Below are 23316 nucleotides of genomic sequence, written 5' to 3' on the forward strand. Positions count from 1 at the left end.
ATCACAGAATATACCCTGGTATATTCTGTCCTTGGATCTTCCATAAATAATAAACAATAAATAACTTTTTATTAATTTCACGTCTTAAATTAATTAGTTATCAAATACACTATCAATATTATTTAATAAACAACTCAAAATATTCCTGAAGTCGTGTCAAATATTTAGTAGCCTTCTTTGTCACTCTCTTGTCACCACATTCTGTTTGACTAAATGCATAGTATGACAAACCCTATAAATGCCACTATTATAAATATATTTATAACCGTCCAAAAGATATGAGGGGGAGGAGACTTTTGGCTAGTACTGTATAAATAATTCAAATTATTTTCTTACTAGTACATTCTTTCACGATTTTTGCTTTAAAATTTTAAAGAACCGCTTGGATTGACATGAAATTTGGCATACGCATAGGTTACATGTCAAAGAAAAAAAGTGATATTGTGCCTATGTGTGCTTTTGCCCTGGAGGTGACTTTCACCCCCTCTTGGGGGTGAAAAAATATGTCCAAAATAAGTCTTGAAATGGATAAACTGACTAATTCTAAGTAACTTTTGTTCTATAGAACTTTTTCACCAAGTCAACACTTTTCGAGTTATTTTCGAGTCAATATGTTTATTTTTCAATAAAATAACTACATTTTAGACGGTTTTTCGTAAATATCTCAAAAAGTAAGTATGTTGTCGAAAAAAACGTTCTTAGCAAAAAGATAGCCTGTTAAAAAGTAAAACAAATGGTGTTATAGCCAATGAAAAATAGATTCATATTTACCAAATTTCAAATAGAATAATTCGAAGTGAAATATCCAAAAAATTAAGCACTTTTTGGGGAAAACCCATTATAACTTTCTTAAAGTGTTTAAAAATGCTTTATTTCTATTTTTATAAAAAGTTTCTGGCATTAAATTTAAGTAAGTTACGCTCAAAATAAAGTTGGTCCTTTTTGTTTTGCCAAAAAATAAAATCGGTAAGACCACCCCCTAATTAGCAAATTAAATAAAATTAATCGTTACCGCTCCACAAATTATTTTACTTATGTTGTGTTTATATGATCTGTAAGTTTCATCGATTCAAAGTGCTTATTTTTGAAAAAATTTGGTTTTAAATTAAAACTTTTAAAAATTTTAATTTTGAAAAATATGTTTTTTTTCAAAATAACTTAAACATTGCTAGAGATATGCTAGACAATACCAAAAATCTCGGAAAACAAAAAAAGTCAGCATTGCTTTTCTGAATATCATGTATTTTTTTGTTTTTCTGTTAGACAAAAATTTATTAAGATTTGGTGTTTCTAAATTTGCATACATTCGTGATCAGTGACTCGCTCAACCCCTTTTAACTACAGCCCTTTAAAAAATAAGGACTTTGAAACAATGAAACCTACAGATCATATAAACAATACATCCACGATTCAAGAAACTTATGAAGTCGTAACGATTAGGTTCATTTGAGATACCAATTAGGGGGTGATTTTCCCGATTTTTTTACCAAAAAAAAGGGACTAACTTATTTTGAGTGTAACTTGTTTACTTTTGATGCTAGAAATTTTTTTTATAAAACAAAAATTAAGCTTTTTTTAAACACTTTAAATAAGTTGTAATGAGTTTTCCCCGAAATGTGATTCATTTTTGGTTATTTCACGTTAAAATTTTCCATTTGGAATTTGATGAATATGAACCTATTTTCAATTAGCTATAACTCTGCTTCTACTAGGTACAGAGACGTGATAGATAAACCATTTTCTTAAATTTTTTACAGGCTATATTTTTTCTAAGTTTAATTGAATTATTTGAAAGTTTAATTTAATTTGAGTTATTTGCGAAAAACCGTCTAAAAGCGTGGTTATTTTGTTCAAAAAATGAACATATTCACTGGCAAATAACTCGAAAAGTATTGACTTAGTAAAAAAACTATATAGAACAAAAGTTACTTAAAATTAGTCAGTTTATCCATTTCCGGACTTACTTTGAACGAATATTTTTTCACCCCCAAGAGGGGGTGAAAACCACCCCCGGGGCAAAAGCACATATTGGCACAATATCACTTTTTTTCTTTGACTTATTAGCTATGTGTATGCCAAATTTCATGTCAATCCAAGCGGTTTTTTAAAATTTAGAGGTTTTGCAATATTTTACCGTTAAATAACGTACTATACTTTCTTTTCGTTCAGAGGAGAACATAGAGCCTCGTCGATGATCCCTAAAGAGGGTAAAACCTACGTAAGAGGATGGTGGTCATCTCTGAACAAATTGAAATATAAGCTGCCTTCATTTTCTTTTTTAAGTCATTAGATTTATAGCATTTAAAAAATATTTTTATAAATTTTGACAGCTATTGACTATCTCGTTTAAAATACGAGTATATTGCCCAGTTTATAATTCTTTAGCCGCTGTAGATTGGTATATTCTTGATATCTAATTGCCATTCTTACGCTTTGACAAATCATAAACAATCTCAAATCTGACATCATCGTCTCCTGTTGTGCTTTTATCATTGTTTACCAAACCGCGTTTACAAAACAACTACACTTAGAGCGTATATAATGTTTCAGTGTGTCTTAAGAGTTAACGAGGTGGTTCATTTGACATAAGTTGTCCCTAATGACTATACATTTTATTTACATTATGACGGAGGCGGCGCTGATGGTCTAATGAAAAATTAAGAGGGTTCGGTTGCTCAATAATGTACAAGAGCTTTTTAGAAAAAATGTCTCGCGTCGTAAAAAGAAAACAATGATTAGAGCTTCGTTAAATCCATTTTTAAGCCTGTATTTTATATAAAGTATGAAGTATAACAAAGTTTGCTGCGGTAAAGGATTATTTAGTTTTAACGGTACTTAAGAATTTTAATTCTCTTGCTGGGAAATTACCACAATTTTGAGAATACGTTTATTTTCGAAGTGAAAATCAAACTTTAAAATAAACGTATGTTTAACTTAAATCCTGGTTAACCAAAGATTTTTTTTATGCGCCAATCCGTCACGAATGTTGGCGATCATCATGGCAATCTTTTACTTATCTGCAGCAGTGCGGAGAAGCTGCAAAGATGTTGCGTCAAACCAGGTTCTCAGGTTTTAATCAGGATGTTCTTCTTCTTCGTGGACCTCGCTTTCCAAATATTTTTGCATCCCTTGCTGAATATGGTTTGTAGAAGGGCATATCTGGATTCATTTCGCATAGTGCCAGAAGTATTGTATTTTTCGAGATTTGATGGTGGTCAGTAACTCTCGGTCAGTCCACGGGCTTTTAAGTATTCTCCCATATAGTCACATCTCAAATGCTTCCTTTTTGCACATATACAGTGTGGGCCAAAGAAAACAGTCCACGTCGATATTTGGCAGTAGTTATTAGACATTAAGGAAATTACGAAACAGGTCGATTTTTGATCTAAGTGGGACACATTTTTACGGTACCTACATATATCTGTCATTTGTCAACCCCTCCCTTCCATTTCCACCACCCCTTATTTTTAAACAGGGAATAGGGGTCGTGTGCTAGCTCATTTGAAAGGTTATTCAAGTTTCTATTCAGTAATGTAATACTAACACTAACGTAATTATTTATACAGGGTGCCCAAGAAAAATTATTTTGAATTAAATGAACTGACATAAAAAGAAGAATGCATGTAATTTATTTAACTCTAAATACATTCTACTGCTGACAGAAAATAGAAAAATATGTTTATTTCATAAATAAACATTGTTTGCTGCTTAAATTTAATATTAAACCTACCAAGAAGCAGATAGGTAGCAGTTTGAACATTGAAATTAAACGAAAAGCAATGTTTATTTATCAAAAACAATATTTTTCTGTTTTGTGTCTAAATATAAATGTACTATTTATTATAATTTTTGGATTTGTCTTTCTCTGTAGTAAGATAATAAAATGTTATGTAGGTATAACATTTTTATATGTCTATTTGTCACCCTGTTGTGTAATTATATCCGAAAATTACTTGTCATATAAAGAAGCTCGGTGGCGTAGGTGGTAGAGCGTTAGGTCAGTGATTGGAAGGTCGCACCGGTCGCGGGTTCCAATCCTGGACGATTCATATTTTTTTAATTTTTGGTTATTTTAATAAAATTTTTTTGAAAGTGGTAGATAAGAAAGTTAGTTTAATATTTAAATCAATTACAAATAACCTGTTAAGTATATTTACTTCGTTGAAATTATATAATAGAAGAATAACTTCTTACGTGCGTTCGTGCGTACATAGTGCACACACATTCTTTTTTTTCTTGGACACCCTGTATAAATAAGTATGGTAATGTTTATATTACTGAATAGAGAATTAAATAATCTTTCAAATGAGCTACACACGACCCCTATTCCCTATTTAAAAATAAAGGGTGGAGGAAGTGGAAGGGAGGAGGTTGACAAGAGACAGATGTATGTACCATAAAAAATGTGTCCCCCTTAGATCAGAAATCGATATGTTTCGGCATTTCCTTAAAATCTAATAAATACTGCCAAATATCGAGGTGGACTGTTTTCTTTGGAAAACATCTTCTCATTCAACTGGACTGGCCTCCGACAATCCGCAACCACGTGATGACAATTGTCCAATGACAATTGTCTCGCCAATTGTCATCGTGTAAACGCGGCTTATCTTCTTTTCAGCTTCTCTTCTAGCTATTATCTCTTGGTCATTAGTCAATCCTTAATTTATTATGGTGCCGAGGTAGTTGCAGTGGGTTACTTTTTTACAGGGTTTGGTTGAGAAAAAGTTGACCTTCTAGCGTTTTATTGATATCACCAGTTTATTTCTCCTACTGAACTACGTCATCTTTGAACTATGTCGTAAATTAGTTGCGATACTGGCGAAAGCACTATAGACAAGTGTGATTTGACTGTTTAACAAGGACGAACATGTTATGTCATAGTGTGAACAAAACACTTTCATAGAGAAAAGCCAGGTGTGGATTATTTTTAGCGCATAATATGTTGCCATCTATAAAATGAACAAAAACATTTGTTGAAAAATATGTTGAATATCTGGGAGCGAGTTTATTGAGAACAAGTTGAAAATGCGAGCATTATTATAACGAAAACTTTGTTTATTTACGTATTTAAATTCATAATATGGAAAATTTGCTATTATGAAAGTTGTTTAGAATTAATAATTATGTTTTAATGTGCAATTATATCATTTTAATTTAAATGTTATGAACTATAAAGGTACTTTACTCTTGATCGAAATTCATATTTTTTATATACCTTGTGTAAAATTAATAAAATTTTATATATGATGGTTGCGGCATAACTCTTAGAACATGAAGAGCTTTTTATAAAGAATAACTTTTCTTCGTTAAATTAAAAATAAAAAAATTATAGATGAAAATGTTGTTGGTATCCATAATTTGAGAAAAATCTCCAAATATTTTTTTCCATTAGAAGGATGTAATTGCACATATCAGACCATAATTTTTTATTCCAAACAATATTACTTCATATAGTCGGTTCGCTAAACTCAGACACAACTGGCTAGTGATTTTAGTCAATAATTTTGCCAATTTGGCAAAAAAAATAATTACTAAATAGTTAATAAGTACTAAATAATTACTAATTTTGCCAATTTTGGTAAAATTGACCAAAAACAAAAAAAATTACCTACTAAAATCACTAGCCAGTTGTGTCGAGTTTAACGGATCGACTATAATATTAACAATTTTCATTTCATAACAAATGAAACAGTCCATTTATCATTAAAGGGGAGGCCATATACTCGTATAAACCTTTTTAAAGCTGTTAATAAATTATTGCTTTTAAAACATACTCAAATTGTATTTTTGAACATCTTATTTATTTTATATAATAATTAAATTCACTATCAAATGTCATTGATATTTTATTAATACTTAGTTTAAAATTTAGTTTGACATACACGAAGTGTGAAACTCAAATGTAAATAACCTATGCTTTGCTTAACAAATCGAGATTAAAAAACTAGCCTACTTACTAGCAACGATTTTAGCTGACGTTTACTGTGTCGGCAGATAATAAATGGATTGTGACGTCACATTTTAGACTTTAAGGTCGATTATCTCGAAGACAGTTAGAGATATCGAAATGCCGGAATCCATCGATAAATCTGATCTGACTATTTCAGGAGCGGCAACGCAATAACACACAGACTTTGCGCGAATTTATAAACGAAAAGTTTTCGTTGAAAAATTTAATAGGAGAGAGAGATGAGTCATACTTTTGGAGAAGAACAAACCCTGAAATTATAAAGATGTACGGAAAATTTGAAATTAACTAGATTATTAGGGAAGAAAAACTTGATGGTTAGGGGGGCACGTGGAGGGATTGACAGACGGAAGATAAGTGGATGAGAGAAGATGGCAGAAAGGAGAATAGGATCACCGCGGGAAAAGTGGCTCGTAAGGAAAAGTTCGGCAATAGACAGAACACAGCGTAAGGTGGAGAAAAGTAGAAAAACTAAAATCATCAGCTGAGAACTGAGCTAATAACTTTAGCTAGCGAAATGAGATTGCTCAGAATCTTGTTAAGCTTTACCCCGAATCAGTCGCGCTCCCTTCCGTCGCGTAAGCAGTCGCGCGTTAGATTTTATCTAACTATACGAATTTAACTACAAAATTGAAACAACTTTTTATTTTATATTTTTATTTAATTGTTATGTTAAAAATATATATATTTCTAACAATTATAAAGCTAATTGGTTCTCAGCAATAAATTCCACAAAAAAATAAAAAAATAAAACAAAATACGCATTAGTACAATCCTCCTTGAGGCACTTATGAGTAGAAAGTTATGTTGCAAAATGTCTCATCAAGTTATCAAGGAAAAGGATAAGATATTAGATTTTTTCTAACGGCGCGACTGCTCCCGTGTTAATAGACGAAGAAATGAATTAAATGTTTCTTGTTGATCCGACACAAAAAAACTTAGTCTTTAAAAATTATTTACCAAATAGTACACGAGTAATATTTTATGTTGATAGTTAAATAATGAGTAAATAATATACCTTATCAGGGGTGTTTAGAAGTTCAGTCATGACTTGAACGAAGGCATCTATGGTCATATGTCTTGCTGCATACTCGTCTGTATAATAGCACAATGTGGTGAATTCTGGGCGACTAAGCAGGATTCTCGCTTTCTCCTCCACCATTTGCAGCGCCGCCGCCCATTTCCGAGTTGTTTGCGCAGCTCTACTTCTGCAACAATATCAAAATATTAGAAATTAACTATACAGGGTGTTTCAGGAAAAGGTAACGCCATCTCTATTATAGGTAGAAAACTGAAAAATTACTGTTGACTGCTTAGTAAAAAAATTTGTAACGCCGTCCGTTTTCAAGATACATGGCATTGAAGAACAGAAAATTGTACACATTTTTTACGATTTTGCCGAAACTATTGGCAACATTGTAATGAAATTTGGTGGGTTTGGTGAGTGTAAATAATAATAATGGAGAAAAATGAGAATTATTGGTAAGAAAATGATGCGGGTAAATGCGAGGAACCAACTGTCAATGGAATTTAAGAAATGATAAGAGACCTAAAAAATAACAAGGGGGCAGGTGAAAGTGGTATCCCAGCAGAGATTTTTAAGGAAGGTGGCGGAAGACTGCAAAAAATAATCTTACGCTTAACATTAGCAGTTTGGTAAAAGGAGGAAGTGTCGAATAGCTCTTTTATTTGTCCAATCTATGAAAAAGACGACACAACGGAGTGTCAAAACTATTAGTCTAGGCGCCAGAGGGGTCACCGTGTCATATTCAATTCTGATGGACAAACTCAACGGTTTCTTATGGATTTTTGGCTGCTGATTACGAATTTCGAGGGGGGATTTCGATCCGAGTGGTCAAAAAATTGTTATAAACAATTTAATTGTTTATAAGACTCTGGCTCATAAACTAAAAGATATAAAAAATAATGTTTCAAATAAAATTCGTTCGCTAATAAAAAACTAAGAAAAAAACGTTTACTAAACTTAAATCCAACAATTAGAACTGAAGATATTGTAAAATTAGTGAACAATGCAAATTGCAAATTGCAAAATAAGTATTTTTCGAAGCTTTATCGATCGTAACTCGGCTTCTACGCATGCACATGAGCCTTAGAGGGTCTTATTTTAAAGCCTCATTAATAGGCTTCCAAACAGAGTTTGTTATATTACTTGATCTTCATTTGTTTTAAAGTTATACTCATTTGAAGTAATAATTTTCTAAGAAAATTGTACATTAATTTGTTTATAAGGGTTTGTAATTTTTTTTTAATTTTCAAGTTTCAACGCAACTCATAAATATTGGCGATATCATTTTAAATTCTTCTACTTTAAAATGTATATAATCATAAATATATCAATATAAATGAGTCAGATTAAATAAATTATTAGAAGAATTTTTCTACTTAGCAACAACATTTTTGTTTATTTTAATAGTATTTTGTATTTTGACAACGAAACCCGATTTGGGCTTCGAAACGTTAATAAATTCATTTTTTAGTAAAATTGTGGCTTATTTCCCATAGAAAATACTTAATTATAAAAATGCCACAAGGAAATAGATTCAGAACAACAGTAAAAATATTTACACTTTAATTAACAATAATGGTAGAAGAACTCAAAAGGAATAATTTGAGCTTAAGAAAATGTTCGTAAGTTTATTTTTGATCAAGATATTGATATTTTAATGGCGTGCTATGAGGGCAACATCGTTTCACAGTCAAGTTTTTTTCGACGCTTTATCGATCGTAACTCGGCTTCTACGCATGCAAATGAGCCAATATGTGATATCCATATAAAAATGGACCGCGTTATTTTGCAGCATTATCATTGCATATAAAACGAGCATTTATGTTGTGGCGGCATACACACAATTGACGTGCCTTGATGATGCTACAAAAGAACTAGATCCGTTTTATATGGATGCTACCCACTATCCACTGGATATTTATATAATATAGATTATATCTATATCATATAGATAATTAGACTCTGAAGCCCCAGAAAGTTTTAGTTTGACTGCCTACAAGAACAGTACCACCATGTAACTGTAAAAATTGCTCTAAGAACTTATGCAGATGTAAAAAAGCTGAGATTCCCTGTTAGTCCAGAGAAATAAGGTTTTTCTCGTGACACATCCCCCTCCAGGCCGAAACCAAATTTTTTGAGTAGTATGGACATCTATATTATTAACCTATATGTTTCCTGCAGCCGATTTTGATGATATACATAGTTATAAACAAATGAAGATCGAAAAACGGTAAATTTTCGAATTTTTCGTCTATTACCAAAAAGTTAAGCACTTTAAACAAATTTGAGAGTAAGAAACTCATAAATCGTATAAAAAACTTCAATATGGCATTCGCTGAATATGTCCAACCTTATTGGTTGCTTAGAAAATTGCAAAATAAATCATAAATATTGAGTTTTTATAAATATTCGTAACTTAGGTAAAAATTAACTTAAAATCTTCTTATTACGCGGAATGCCGAGACTTCTTGTACTTAAATTATATTTTAAATTTCAAAGCAATTGGTCAAATAGTTTAAAAGTTATTTAATTTATTTTTCCCAAATTCATTTTTTTTGCAACACTATAAGTCAGAAAATTATGAGGTTACAATAATACTTCGGACAGTTTATGAAAGAAGAACATTTATACTATTACCTTAATTAAAAATAAATGCCAAAAAATAATTTTAAACAGTGTAAAATTATTTTGCAAAAACATGTCCATTTTTTGCTTACTTATAAACAATTAGAATAACTTTTTAACCATTACCCGTAGAAAAATAATTTTTTCATATTTAGAAAGACTGAATTTTTATACACATTTAGAAAGAAAAACAAATGTTCTAGGACATTTAGGGACAAAGTTAGCCCCCCCCCCCCATTTTTTTAATTCACATGTTTTTGCAAAATTATTTTGCAATATCTATAATTATTTTTTGTCATTTTTTTTAAATTAAATTAATACTGTATATTTTCTTCTTTCATAAACTATCCAAAATATTACTGTAACTTCATCATAATTCAAAAAAAATTAATTTTGGATAAACAAATTAAATAACTTTTAAACTATTTGACCAATTGCTTTGGAATTTAGGGTGTAATTTAAGCACCATAAGTCTCAGCAATCCATGTAATAAGAAGGTTCTAAGTTAATTTTTACATAAGTTATGAATATTTATAAAAACTCAAAATTTATGATTTATTTGGCAATTTTCTAAGTAACCAATAAGGATAGACATATTCAGCGAACGCCATATTGAAGTTTTTTAGACGGTTTATAAGTTTATTACTCTCAAATTTGTTTAAAATGCCCAATTTTTTAGTAAGAGACGAAAAACGCGAAAATTTACCGTTTTTTGACCTTCATTTGTTTATAACTATGTATATCATCAAAATCGGCTGCAGGGAACATATAGGTTATTATTATAGATGACCATATTACTCGAAAAATTTGGTTTCAGCCTGGAGGGGGATGTGTCACCAACACGATATTTGTTTTCCTTATTTCTCTGAACTATGTATATCTCGATTCAGATGCATGAAACAAAAGATTTGTAAAAATAGTATTAATAAAAAATATCAACTTACTTTTTAGTTCTATTTCTGAATATTACTTTTTAATGTTTTTTTTTTCATTTAGCACAAAAAATAGAAGACAAAGTAAATAGAATGAAAGATGATACGAGGTACAGTATGATGATTTAATTATAAGAATTATATAATAAAATTTTATTAGGATCTTCAAAAATGAAAAATAAAGATAACGTATATATACATAGAAATTATAATTTGCATCGAGAAGTTAGCGCGTGAGCCTTTACGCGGTGAGCCGATCTTGCGCCTTAGAGCGCACTATTCAAATATCGATATCTTGGCCAAAAATAAACTTACAAACATTTTATTAAGCTCAAAATGTTCCTTTTAAGTTCCACTATCATTATTGGTAATTAAAGTATAAATATCTAGAGCTTAAATTTACTTGAAACCCTTATAAACAAATTAATGTACAATTTTTTTAAGAAAATTATTACTTCAAATACGTATAACTTTAAAACAAATAAAGATCAATTAATATCACAAACTTTATTTGGAAGCCTATTAATGAAGATTTAAAATGAGACCTTCTAAAGGTCATTTGCATGCGTAGAAGCCGAGTTACGATCGATAAAGCTTCGAAAAATACTTGTTTTTCAATTTGTAATTTGCATTGTGCATTAATTTTACAATATCTTGAGTTCTAATCATTCGATTTAAGTTTAGTAAACGGCTTTTCTTCTTTTTTTTTATTAGCGAACACATTTTATTTGAAACATTATTTTTTATCTCTTTTAGTTTATGAGCCAGAGCCTTATAAACAATTTATAAACAATTAAATTGTTTATAACAATTTTTTGACCACTCGGATCGAAATCCACCCTCGAAATTCGCAATCAGCAGCCAAAAATTCATAAGAAACCGTTGAGTTTGTCCATCAGAATTGAAAAGGACACGGTGACCTCTATTTGGCGCCTAGACTATATAGAGGTACAGAACTAGGAAGTGGTCTATAAAATACACACAAAAATTATTAAGAAAAGATTAGCGAAATATGAAAATAAAGTTATCGGAGAATACCAGGGGCGGTTTAGATCAGAAAGAAAAACTGCTGATCAAATAAGTATGCTAAAATTAATACAAAACTACTACAAAACAAGCTACTAACAAAACTTAGGATTCTGTATGCAATTTATCTATTTTAAACAAGCTTATGACTCTATAAATTGGAGGATGCTTTTTGCTATTAGAAATGCCAGAAAAAGAGATGCGCAGACGATTAATGAATGTCATTTTTCTACATGTCATTTTTTTACATACCACATATATCTTCAGAAATTTGTACTTTTAGTTTGGATTTAGCAGATTTTGATTTTAAGTCCACATAATATTGCTCATTTTCAACTGCTTTTGGGCGCAATTAATGCACTAAAAGTAGGCATTGAACCATTTTGACAGGAAAACATACAAAATATACAAGAAAAATTAGTATTTTATTAAAATAGAGTATTTTATTGTTCATAAACTATGGACATAGCAGGGTTTGATTCTATGTTAACATTTCAGTAGTATTTTGAAGAGGATTTAGAAGGTTTTGAGCCGAAAACTTATGCCTGTAGATTAACAGATAAACTATGAAACAGAAATTATGTAAAAAAAAGGGAAAACAAAAAATTTAGCATTTAGCAGGTTTTGATTCTGATGGGCTTATTTGAAAAAGACGAATAAATGAAGAAATAATGAGGATGTATGAGAAACCAATAATTACGGTAAAAGATGGCTTTTTAATTAAACGAATACAGGTGTATGGTGAAATGGGGAAAAGAAGAGGATGCCCAAAGAAGAAATGATTTGAAACAGTAAAGCAATGGACCGAAAAGAATGGAAGGGAATTATCAAGGTCTTGAAAGTCGGGGGCCTACAAGGCCTGTAGCGCGGTTGTATAATATATTCATAATAACAAATAGCTAGGAGGATTTTAAATTCTGAACCTAAACAAACAAATAGATTATTTGTACCAAATGGTTTTATGTTTTATTTTAATTTTTCTGCTCTACATAGTCGTTTTAATTTTAAAGTTATATATTACTATTAGTTTAACTTTAGTATTGAATATAAAAATAGTAACTTACCCTGGACTACAAAGGTCCCAGTCTCTATCATAGGCAGTGCAAGAATGTGGGACCTTCCCGACGTCCCTCACCACTAAGGACATACGCTTGTGGTATTTTAGTTGAGCTACGGCCTCATCGTGGGTCACATCCATAAATGACTGGCCGTTCACCTCCAGAATCTGATCGCCAACCTGTAATCGAAACAAAGCATTTAGAATAAAAATGAATAAGCATTTTCAATTTCGTTGCAATACGAAACTACAGCGGTATTGTATTTTATTTCAATCAGAGAGTGCGGCAAGCACCCCTACCGGTTTCGAGACTTATTAGGTTTGTTCTAGCATCAGTTTCAAACGGTTTGAAACCATCAGCGAATAGTCGACCAGCGCGAGTAGAGGGGATAGCACTGGTGACTGTGTTATGTTGTCTCACTGACCAACTGTTTGCTGACGGTTTCTGACTAGTTTGACTGTTTGCTGGAACAAACCTAGTGTCTCGTCAGCAGGTGCATACGCAGCTTTCTCTGTGACTGAACCAGAATATTCCTCGGCGTCCAGTCACGCATTGCAACGAACGAAGAAACTAGAATAAACTTATGTTACTCGAAGATTTTAGAGATAATATAATCGGCCAGGAAAAATATTTAGGTATGTTTTGTAGATTTCGAAAAAGCTTTTGATAAAGTTTCACATACATTACTATTTCAATGCTTATACTTAGTTTGTCTGAACACCTCTGACATTAGCTGACACTGCTCAAAAATATTTACTACAATCATACCTCTTGTAATAAGGTGGATCAAGAGAGCTAAAGTTTATATTACACAATATCTTGGTCCTGGGGGTTGTTACCCCCGATGATGGGGTTGATTTGTTAAAACACTATTTAGCAGAATATATTTATTTAGAACACTAAATACGACAGTAACTAGTTGGTAGACAACGTCTCTGATCTAACCACGTCGATGTCTGAATAATGAATAATCTCTTCTTTACTTTCTCCGTATCTATAAATAAATAGTATTTTTTTTGTTATTATTGAATACAACTGAATGTGACCGTGAAAATACTAATAGTAACATTATTGCTGACTTCGGTGTTTTCAAAACATTGCAAAACCAACGTCACCAATTTACGTAATGTAAACAATACATGTAAATAATACTTGTTTAAGACTTTAAAAATTAAATCGATATTGATTACTCTTATTTTTTGGATGCTAATATAAATCCTGTACAGCGTGGTGTCAGACAGGGATATAGGGATGTATTATGTCACCGTATGTGATGCCTACACTGAACCAGTTTTTGAGATAGCGTTATATAGTCGTAGCGAACGTGTTAAAATCAGTGGTCGACATCGCTATAATGGCAGAGAGTCTAGAACGTTGTAAGCAAAGATTGTATTGAAAAGGGCTTAACAATCAACGCAAAGAAAACAAAATAGATGGTGTTGGGAAAAATTAATATCGAAGATTCGGTACTAAAATTAGATAACAAAATCCTGGAATGGGTGAAACACTTCAAATCTCTGGGTAGCTGAATTGACTACAGGGTTAAATGTGACAAGAAAATTTCGACCAGAATAGAACTTGCACGAAAAATCTTTATTAATATTGTGCAGTAGAAGTTTGTCATTGGCCACACGTCTAAGGGTAAGAACATGCCGAAGATACTTGGATGAGCGTGGTATAGATCGCGGTCGCGGTCGCTACATCGATATCAAAACAAACCTTCATTTTCTTATGAGATCGCACATACCAAGGATGTGTCACCCGTTCACTCTCGCGTCCTTGCATCGCTATTTACAGCGATGTCGATGCCAAAACAGGATACGGAAAGTATCTTCGGTAGGTTCTGCCCGTCATCGATGTAAACCTCGACCACGATTGCGACCTACACCGCGCTCATCCATGTATTTTCGGCATGTTTTTAGCCTAAGTGTATTGAAGTGTTAGGTCTGGTCCGCTTTGTTTTATGGATGTGAAACCTGGACAACAAAGATAAACAAATCTTAATAAATTAGAAACATTCAAGTTGTGGTGCTACCGTCGCCGTCGCATGCTCATCCCATGGATTGTACACATATCTCACGAGCATGCGCTAGAGACCATGCACAAAGAGCGAGAACTGATCAATATCATCAAAATGAAAAAGTTCAATACTTCGGTCATAATGAGAGGACCTAATTATCGCTTACTCCGGTTGATAATTCAGATTAAAATCGAAGAAAAATGCTGGGTCGGAAGAAAACAACTGTCCTGATTGCGTAACATTAGCCAATGGACACTATGGACAGGTCGAACGGTCGAGGAATTGTTTCATATATCTGCTGACCAAGAGATACTTCATCAGATGGTTTGTACGATGATACCCAACGCTTAAAAACAAAGAAGATCTCAAAAGCACACCAAGAAGAATAATTAGATTTTTATGGACCTTTAGAGCAAATGAAAGCAAGGACAAAAATTACTACAACAATTAGAACCTAAGAAAGCATAAATTGAATAATATTTTTCTACAACCGTGTTAAAAATGCAATTTTTAGCACTCCATACGAGCGTTAAAAATGCTACTTTAAGGCACTAGTGCTTTAAAAAATTTTTAATGCACTGCAGTTTAGTCCATGCTTTCACGGTTTTTGCTCTAAATTTTAAGGAACCGCTTGGATTGACATGAAATTTGGCACACGCATAGCTTACATGTTAAAGAAAAAAAGTGATATTGTGCCGATGTGTGCTTTTGCCCTTTGGGTGACTTTCAACCCCTCTTGCAGGTGAAAAAATATAAGTCCAAAATAAGTCCGGAAATGGATAAACTGACTAATTTTAAGTAACTTTTGTTATATAGAGCTTTTTCGCCAAATCAACACTTTTCGTGTTATTTGCGAGCTCATTTTTCAACAAAATAACTACATTTTTAGACGGTTTTTCGCAAATAACTCAAAAAGTAAGTATTTTGTCAAAAAAAAACGTTCTTAGCAAAAATATAGCCTGTAAAAAAGTTAAAAAAAATGGTGTACGCGTTAGGTCTGTGGATCTCGTAAAACCAGAGTTATAGGCAATGAAGAATATATTCATATTCACCAAATTTCAAATAGAATACTTCGAAGTGAAATATCCAAAATATTAAGCACTTTTTGGGGAAAACCCATTTTAACTTTTTTAAAGTGTTTAAAAAAAGCTTTATTTCTGTTTTTATAAAAAGTTTCTAGCATTAAATTTAAGCAAGTTACGCTCAAAATAAAGTTGGTCCATTTTGTTTTTGCAAAAAAAATCGGGAAGACCACCCCCTAATTAGCAACTTAAATGAAATTAATCGTTACCGCTCCACAAATTATTTTACTTATGTTGTGTTTATATGATCTGTAAGTTTCATCGATTCAAACTGCTTATTTTGAAAAAAATTTGGTTTTAAAGTAAAATTTTTAAAAATTTTAATTTTGAAAAATATGTTTTTTTTTTTCGAAATAACTTAAAAATTGTGAGAGATACCAAAAATCTCGAAAAACAAATAAGTCAGCATTGCTTTTCTGAATATCATGTAATTTTTTGTTTTTCTGTTAGACAAAAATTTATTAAGATTTGCTGTTTCTAAATTTGCATACATTTGTGATCAGTGACTCGTTCAACCCCTTTTAACTACAGCTTTTTCAAAAATAAGGACTTTAAACCGATGAAACTTACAGATCATATAAACAATACATACACGAGTCAAGAAATTTGTGAAGTCGTAGCGATTAAGTTCATTTGAGATACTAATTAGGGGGTGATTTTCCCGATTTTTTTACCAAAAAAAAAGGGACTAACTTTATTTTGAGTGTAACTTGTTTACTTTTGATGCTAGAAATTTTTTTAAAACAAAAATAAAGCTTTTTTTAAACACTTTAAATAAGTTATAATGAGTTTTCCCCGAAATGTGCTTCATTTTTGGTTATTTCACGTTAAAGTATTCTACTAGGCATAGAAACGTGATATATACATCATTTTTTAAAATTTTTTACAGGCTATATTTTTGCTACGAATGTTTTTTCGACAAAATACTTACTATTTGAGTTATTTGCAAAAAACCGTCTAAAAGCGTGGTTATTTTGTTGAAAAAAATGAACATATTCACTGGCAAATAACTCGAAAAGTATTGCCTTAGTGAAAAAACTCTAATGAGCAAAAGTTACTTAAAATTAGTAAGTTTATCAATTTCCGGACTTACTTTGGACAAATGCTTTTTCACCCCCAAGAGGGGGTGAAAACCACCACCGGGGAAAAAGCACATATCGGCACAATATCACTTTTTTTCTTTGACTTGTTATCTATGTGTATGCCAAATTTCATGTCAATCCAAGCGGTTCTTTAAAATTTAGAGGTTTTGCAATATTTTACCGTTAAAGAACGTACTAGTTCGTATTGACCGTATTTGCAATTTTTATGTAATGTCAAAAAAATATAAAATTGGAATGTCAGTCAAGTTCAAGTAAAAGTTTTTGTAGATATTGTCCTGTAATTACGTTTGTAGAAAAAATATTGTATGATATGCGTGTTAAAAAGTATATTTTTAATGGTAGGGGAGCCCAAGCGGGGATTTTTGCAGTTACTCGAGCGCGTTAGATTATCATATGGGGAGAAACCTGGTACCCTGCAGATGTACCTCTACCATATATTGGCTAACACAGGGGAGTTCGTTAAGGGGGGCCCGAAAAAAAATCTATCCTTAAAAAAACTCGAAATTGTCAGATTAAGATAAGGTAAGTTAAGTACATGCAAAAGAGTGTATATTTAAAAAATCTGACGATTTGAGCCGGGCGTAAGGAAATGGTTGAGTCCCAAAATTTCACAAGAAAAAAGCGAATATTTCGCGAAATGAATGACAGATCGAAAAACTAAAAAATATGTGTTCAATATTTTTTAAAAATCTATCGAATGATATCAAACACGACTTCCCACGGAGAGGGGTGGGGGGTAAATTTAATATTTTAAATACGAATCCCGCGATATTTCGCGAAATGAACATCAGATCGAAAAACTGTAAAATACACTTATTCAATATTTTCGAAAAATCTATCGAATGGCACCAAACACAACCCCCCACGGGGGTGGAGTGGGGGGTTATTTTAAAATCTTAAATAGGAGCCCTCATTTTTTTATTGTAGATTTGGATTCCTTACGTAAAAATAAGTAACTTTTATTCGAAACATTTTTTCGAATTATGGATAGATGGCGTTATAATCGGAAAAAACCATTGTCGGAAATGGAAAATTAAATTAAAAAATGGCAAGCGCCCACTAAAATGAAAAACTTTACTTAACTTTTTTTGGTTTTAGGACCTACTCTTCACAACCCAATAGGTCCCCAAAGCGCTCGAGTGACTGCACATTTAGCATACTTTGCTCCCCTACCAAAAGGCACTCATGTGAATTGCAGAACTCCCTTTCGCTCATTTTGCAAACTTTCACATGCGTGCCTTAAACGTGTACTTTTAACACTTATATCATAAATAACTATTAACAAGTTCCTTCTAAAAAAAAGTTGACGAAAAAAACGAGTATTGTCGCCTATATTTCTACTTTTTACTTTAAAATACTCTTTGCCTTTTTTATGTGAATTATGGCGCAAAAAGCAGGTGTAGGACATATTACTATTCGTTCTGTTAGCGATTCGATTCCATATTTCATAGAAAAAATTAAACAGTTCTGTATTGGTCAGCACAGATTACATATGGAACTGGAAAATTCGCAAAAAAACTGATCGAAATTGTGAAACCGAATTTGGTGGATTTCATATATTACTATCAGTGGCGTGTGCAATGTACCTACATCCAATTTTTATTTCCCTAAATCCATTTTATCTTTTCTGGTGTCGGGTCAGATGCCTGATCTTCCTATCTCATTATGCCTGATCTTTTCTGTGTATTCGCCATACTATTCTTTGTTCCATATTTTTATTTCTTTCCTACTGTTTTATATTTGACTTTCATATTTTTTGGCATCCTTCTTTGTTGTCGTCTTTGTTTTGGTTTTATATCACTTCAGCTGTATCTTGTTTTATATACCGTATGTCTTATCTTTTCTATGATTTTTGTTTTATCATATCTTGAAATTTTATTTAGTTCTCACTACCATTTTCCTAAATTCATAATATAATGTTATCATAGTGCCTTCATTTTACTTTACGATAATATAAGATGTGAATGCGAATGGAACGTACCATAAAATAACATGAAATGAAAGGCTTTTCATTTTTCCGAATTTCTGGTCAATATTTTGATATTTTTGAAGTCCAATTTCTTTTTTTGTGTCGTCCACCTTCATATTATTAGTTTTAATGTCGCTATAGAAGGAACAATAAGAGGTACCGAAATATAATAGCCCAAGTAATGAAGCTTAAAATAGTACAAAACCTCGCAATTTTACAGAATGGATCGATTTGCTTGAAAATTTGAGAGTAAGTAGTGGATAGTCCAAGGATCAAAATTTATATGATGCTGAAAGGCGCTTTTACCATGGGGGTGGTTCCACCCCCATTTCGGGGCTGTAAATTTTTTATTATAGTTTGACCGCAAAAGTTAGTAAACACATTCGTTCTAAGCAAAAAACACTCTATACATTTTTTTGATAAAATTAATAGTTTTCGATTTATTCGCTATCGAAAGTGTTAGTTTTATATCGAAAAAATAAGTTTTCTGCTAATAACTCAAAATGTTTTCGTTTTATCAAAGCAACTTTACTTAACAAAAAATTACCTTTTGAAAATATAAACAGAACCGTTTTTTTTTTAATTTTCTTTAAGACCAATAGTAATCGAGCTATACTTTATTATAGTCCGTCCGCTATAACTTTTCCCATGCGGTACGATTCATTTTCAATCAAATTAAGTCAAAACAGAGAGTGAAACGTACGCCGATGTGTGTAGTATATAAGTATACAGTATACAAAATGTATATGCACATCGACGTTCGTTTCAATTTATGTTTCGACTTAATTTGATTGAAAATGAATCGTACCGCATGGGAAAAGTTATAGCGGACGCACTATATGTTAGCTTTTCTTCGTCAACTGCTAAATATTGTAGTTTCAAAGTCAAAAGACGGGAAAACTATGCATTTTTCGAGGATAACTAGTTTAAACTAATTTAACGTATTTAAAGATATCTATCTCCAGGAATAAAAAAGTATCTAGCTCAAAAATTAAGTGACTTATAATGAAAAGAATAATCTATATAGTCCCTATTTTTTTTCAGCGAAAAAGTGAGCGAATACAACCCCCTAATCACCATCATAATTAAAATTAGTCATTGGCCTTATTCATTTTTCTTTATTTATGTATTATTAATAGATTATATAAGTTTGACTGGCTTAGTATGATTATTTAAAAAAAACTGGAGTTAAAAGCGAATAAGGAATTTTTGTAGTGTGTTAAAAAATGCCATTTGCTTCAGAATAGAAAGATTAGCATCAGAGATACAAAAAAATGTTTAAATATGAAATTGTAGGTTATTTAATTCTAAAGAATTTGGTTTGAAAATATTTTTTCTACGGCAAAAATTGAGTGAATCATAAATGAGTACATATATTGAAAAACATTGATTTTTTCGATATAAATCTAACACTTTCGATAGCGAATAAATCGAAAACTATTAATTTTATCAAAAACATATATAGAACATTTTTTGCTTAGAATGAACGTTTTTATCAACTTTTGCGGTCAAAATATAATAAAAAATTGCCACCCCCAAGATGGGGTGACAGTTTAGAATTTTATATTGAGTTTATTATAGCCCGTTTTACTATTCACCATCCGGTATAAGCTGTTCTTATAGTACTGGTACTAGTTCATTATTTTATGGAACATAGAAAACATGTATTTAATATGATCGCTCATGGGTAATCTTTCAATTTTCTTACTATAGTATATTTGTTGCATGTCTAGATATGATATAAATTTATTTTATTTAAAAAACTTATTTATTATAGTTCACTAGTTTAGTATGAAGTCCGAAAAACTTATATACGTGCTCTCATTTTTATGAACTCTTGCAATTTGCCTTTTTTATCCTCTACTAAATCTGATTTAGCACCTCTTTGACATTTCGATTTCATAGATAATCCAAAATATGCACTTTTTATCGGACAATCCAACAACGGAATTGGCTGTGGGCCAGCAGCAAAATCGATAGCACAATGGCCATTTCATAAACAAGCCATAATAACTAAAATTATGATATGTATATATAATAACAATAAACAGAAAATTTTAAATGTATACTAATCCTATGGAAATAATAATGAAAGCTTTATCGCTAATATTTTTGAAATTCAAACCAGGGGCGTACGATGCTTTTATTTTTTATTCTATGTTCTTCCAGAGATATCCATGCCATTTTTAAGAAGTATTATTTACTAAAAAATACCTTATCAAAAAATAGAATACAATTTAAAAAGACACTTACTTCATCACAATTTGAGCTGGGAATTTCATATACAACATACATACCTACTACATATACTTCATTCTACATTCTCTCGATCTTTATACACCAATATTCCAATAGCTTTAGCGAAAGATAGACATTATTAAAACAACGAGAAATGAAATCAGACATCCCTCTAGAAGAATTTCTATTAGCAGCTGAAATAACGATAAAGTCAACATATTTTCTATATAAAAACAAAATCTTCCAACAAACAGATGGATTTGTTCTGACAAAGTTCCCATTAGAAGTTGAAAAAAATCGTCTTATCAATTTTCTGGATCTTTTTTTACACAGAGAAAGAGTACTAAAACTACTTCATGGTATACTAAAAAGTCTGGTCGTCGAGATATCTGAATTTCAAGTCCCATCATCCCTTGTCCCAAAAGAAATCAGTAGTTATCGGCCTCGTCGATACAGCTATCAGATTCTCCAACCCTATTAATAGACGTCAGGCCATAAAAAATGGGCAAAAACAGAACTAACACTTCATACCCACATCATCTCATCAAAACTACTTTCAAGTCGCTATTACATTTTACAAAAACAAGAATAACAACAAAAATAACAAGATAAAGAAAAATTATATGTGTATTCCCTATAAAATATCAAAGGGTTATAAAAACAACTTGCAAATCTTCCTCCCAAACATATGTAATATTACAGTTGATCATAAAGCGTACAAGCTTTTGAAAAGTATGTAATGTTACAAAAATAAAAACAAAAATCCCTCAATTAAAAAAATCACATGTTGTATATGAAAGTCCCTGCTCAAATTGCGATCAGAAGGTGAATATATTGGACAAACTAGTCAGCTATTTAACTCAAGAATACGCTGTCGCAAATATGACAAAATAACAAAGATAAAGAGCTCTCACAAAACATGTAAGCGAAATTAAATCTAAATTTGATTTAAAAAAAGACTAAAAGCCTACAAGGTGCACACAACAGAAAAAGGAGAGAGCTCCTGGAGTTAATAGAAATTTAAAAAATTATCATGCAATAAATGATAAAAAAGATGTAAATAATTTAAACAAAATATACTTAAATTTAATTTAAAATACATAAAAAAAATAATATCAGAACTCTTATGATGGGGAAACAATTGATTGTTTAAATGATAAACCAAACTTCAACAAATAGTACACTTTTGAAATATATCGTAAATATAATGATTTAGTGGGTCTGTTATGTTTTTGTTTTAATTGTGTAAGCTGTTCGCAATCAACTTTTGCATAGTGGGAAGTCAAAATTTCTTTTTAAATTTTATTACATTTTTTGATAAAATATTTTTTAGTCAATAATATTACTTGAAAAAGGCATGGATATTCTGCCGAAACATTAAAAAAAGCCAACAAAAAGGCCAAAATATCATAGACAATTTTTTGTATGAACCAATTTTGTAAGTCCAAGAAACTATAGTAAAAAATATACAGGGTGTCATTAATAATTGCAAATATTTTAACTGTAGATTCATAGGCTTAAAATTTTAAGTTTTAACCCAAATCACCTAGTCCGAAGATGCTTTATAATGGAGCTAGAGCTCTTTGAAAATGGCGTCTTGTATTTAGTTTTTTCCTAATACCTCCAGAACGCTTCTATTTAGAAAAACGAAAACTGATACGCCAATTTATTTTCCAGGGATAAATTTATTCCATAAATCGCGAATTTTTAATACCGGTCAGAGGCGTCCCTTTTGGGTAGGGCAACGGGTATTTTATCGCATAACTTTTTTGTCTTTAACTTTTAAGCGTTCTTGACCTGGATTATTAAATTGTGAGGTACTCTAGTACTAAAAGATACAATTGCTTTAAGTCGGTAGGATACACCCTTTTCTAGAAAAATCAATATAAACATTTTCCGTTTTCTGAATTTGAAAAAAAAAATGAAAAACATTTAAAAAAAAAAACTGTATATTTTACCGACTTAAAGCAAGAGTAACTTTTAGTACTAGAATGCGATAAAATAACCGTTGATCTACCCAAGACGGACGCATGACAGGTACTAGAAATTCGCCATTGATGAAATCGATTTATCTCTGGAAGATAAATACCTAAACGGTAAGTACCATTTTTCGTTTTTCTAAAATATATTGTTTTTTAGAAATTTTTTTTTTCAAATTCAAGAACGAAAAATTTTCAAATTGATTTTTCTAGAAAATGGTGTATTTTACCGACTTGACGCAAACTATCTTTTGGTACTAGAATACCTCAGAATTTAAAAATCCAGTGT

At 31.3% G+C, this 23316-nt stretch overlaps 1 protein-coding gene across 1 annotated transcript in view; it reads right to left on the bottom strand.

Annotated features, from left to right (window-relative positions):
• LOC114328107 (disks large homolog 5) overlaps positions 1 to 23316 on the bottom strand; it is a 272549-nt gene that overhangs the window by 62824 nt on the left and 186409 nt on the right. The window contains exons 6-7 of the mRNA XM_050657116.1: positions 12643 to 12815; positions 6987 to 7176 (exon numbers count right to left, since the gene is read on the bottom strand). Coding sequence (XP_050513073.1) covers positions 6987 to 7176; positions 12643 to 12815 — 363 coding nt within the window. The remainder of the gene's footprint in view (positions 1 to 6986; positions 7177 to 12642; positions 12816 to 23316) is intronic.

The sequence above is a fragment of the Diabrotica virgifera genome, chromosome 7 (genome assembly GCF_917563875.1).
Source record: "Diabrotica virgifera virgifera chromosome 7, PGI_DIABVI_V3a".
Lineage (NCBI taxonomy): Eukaryota > Metazoa > Arthropoda > Insecta > Coleoptera > Chrysomelidae > Diabrotica > Diabrotica virgifera.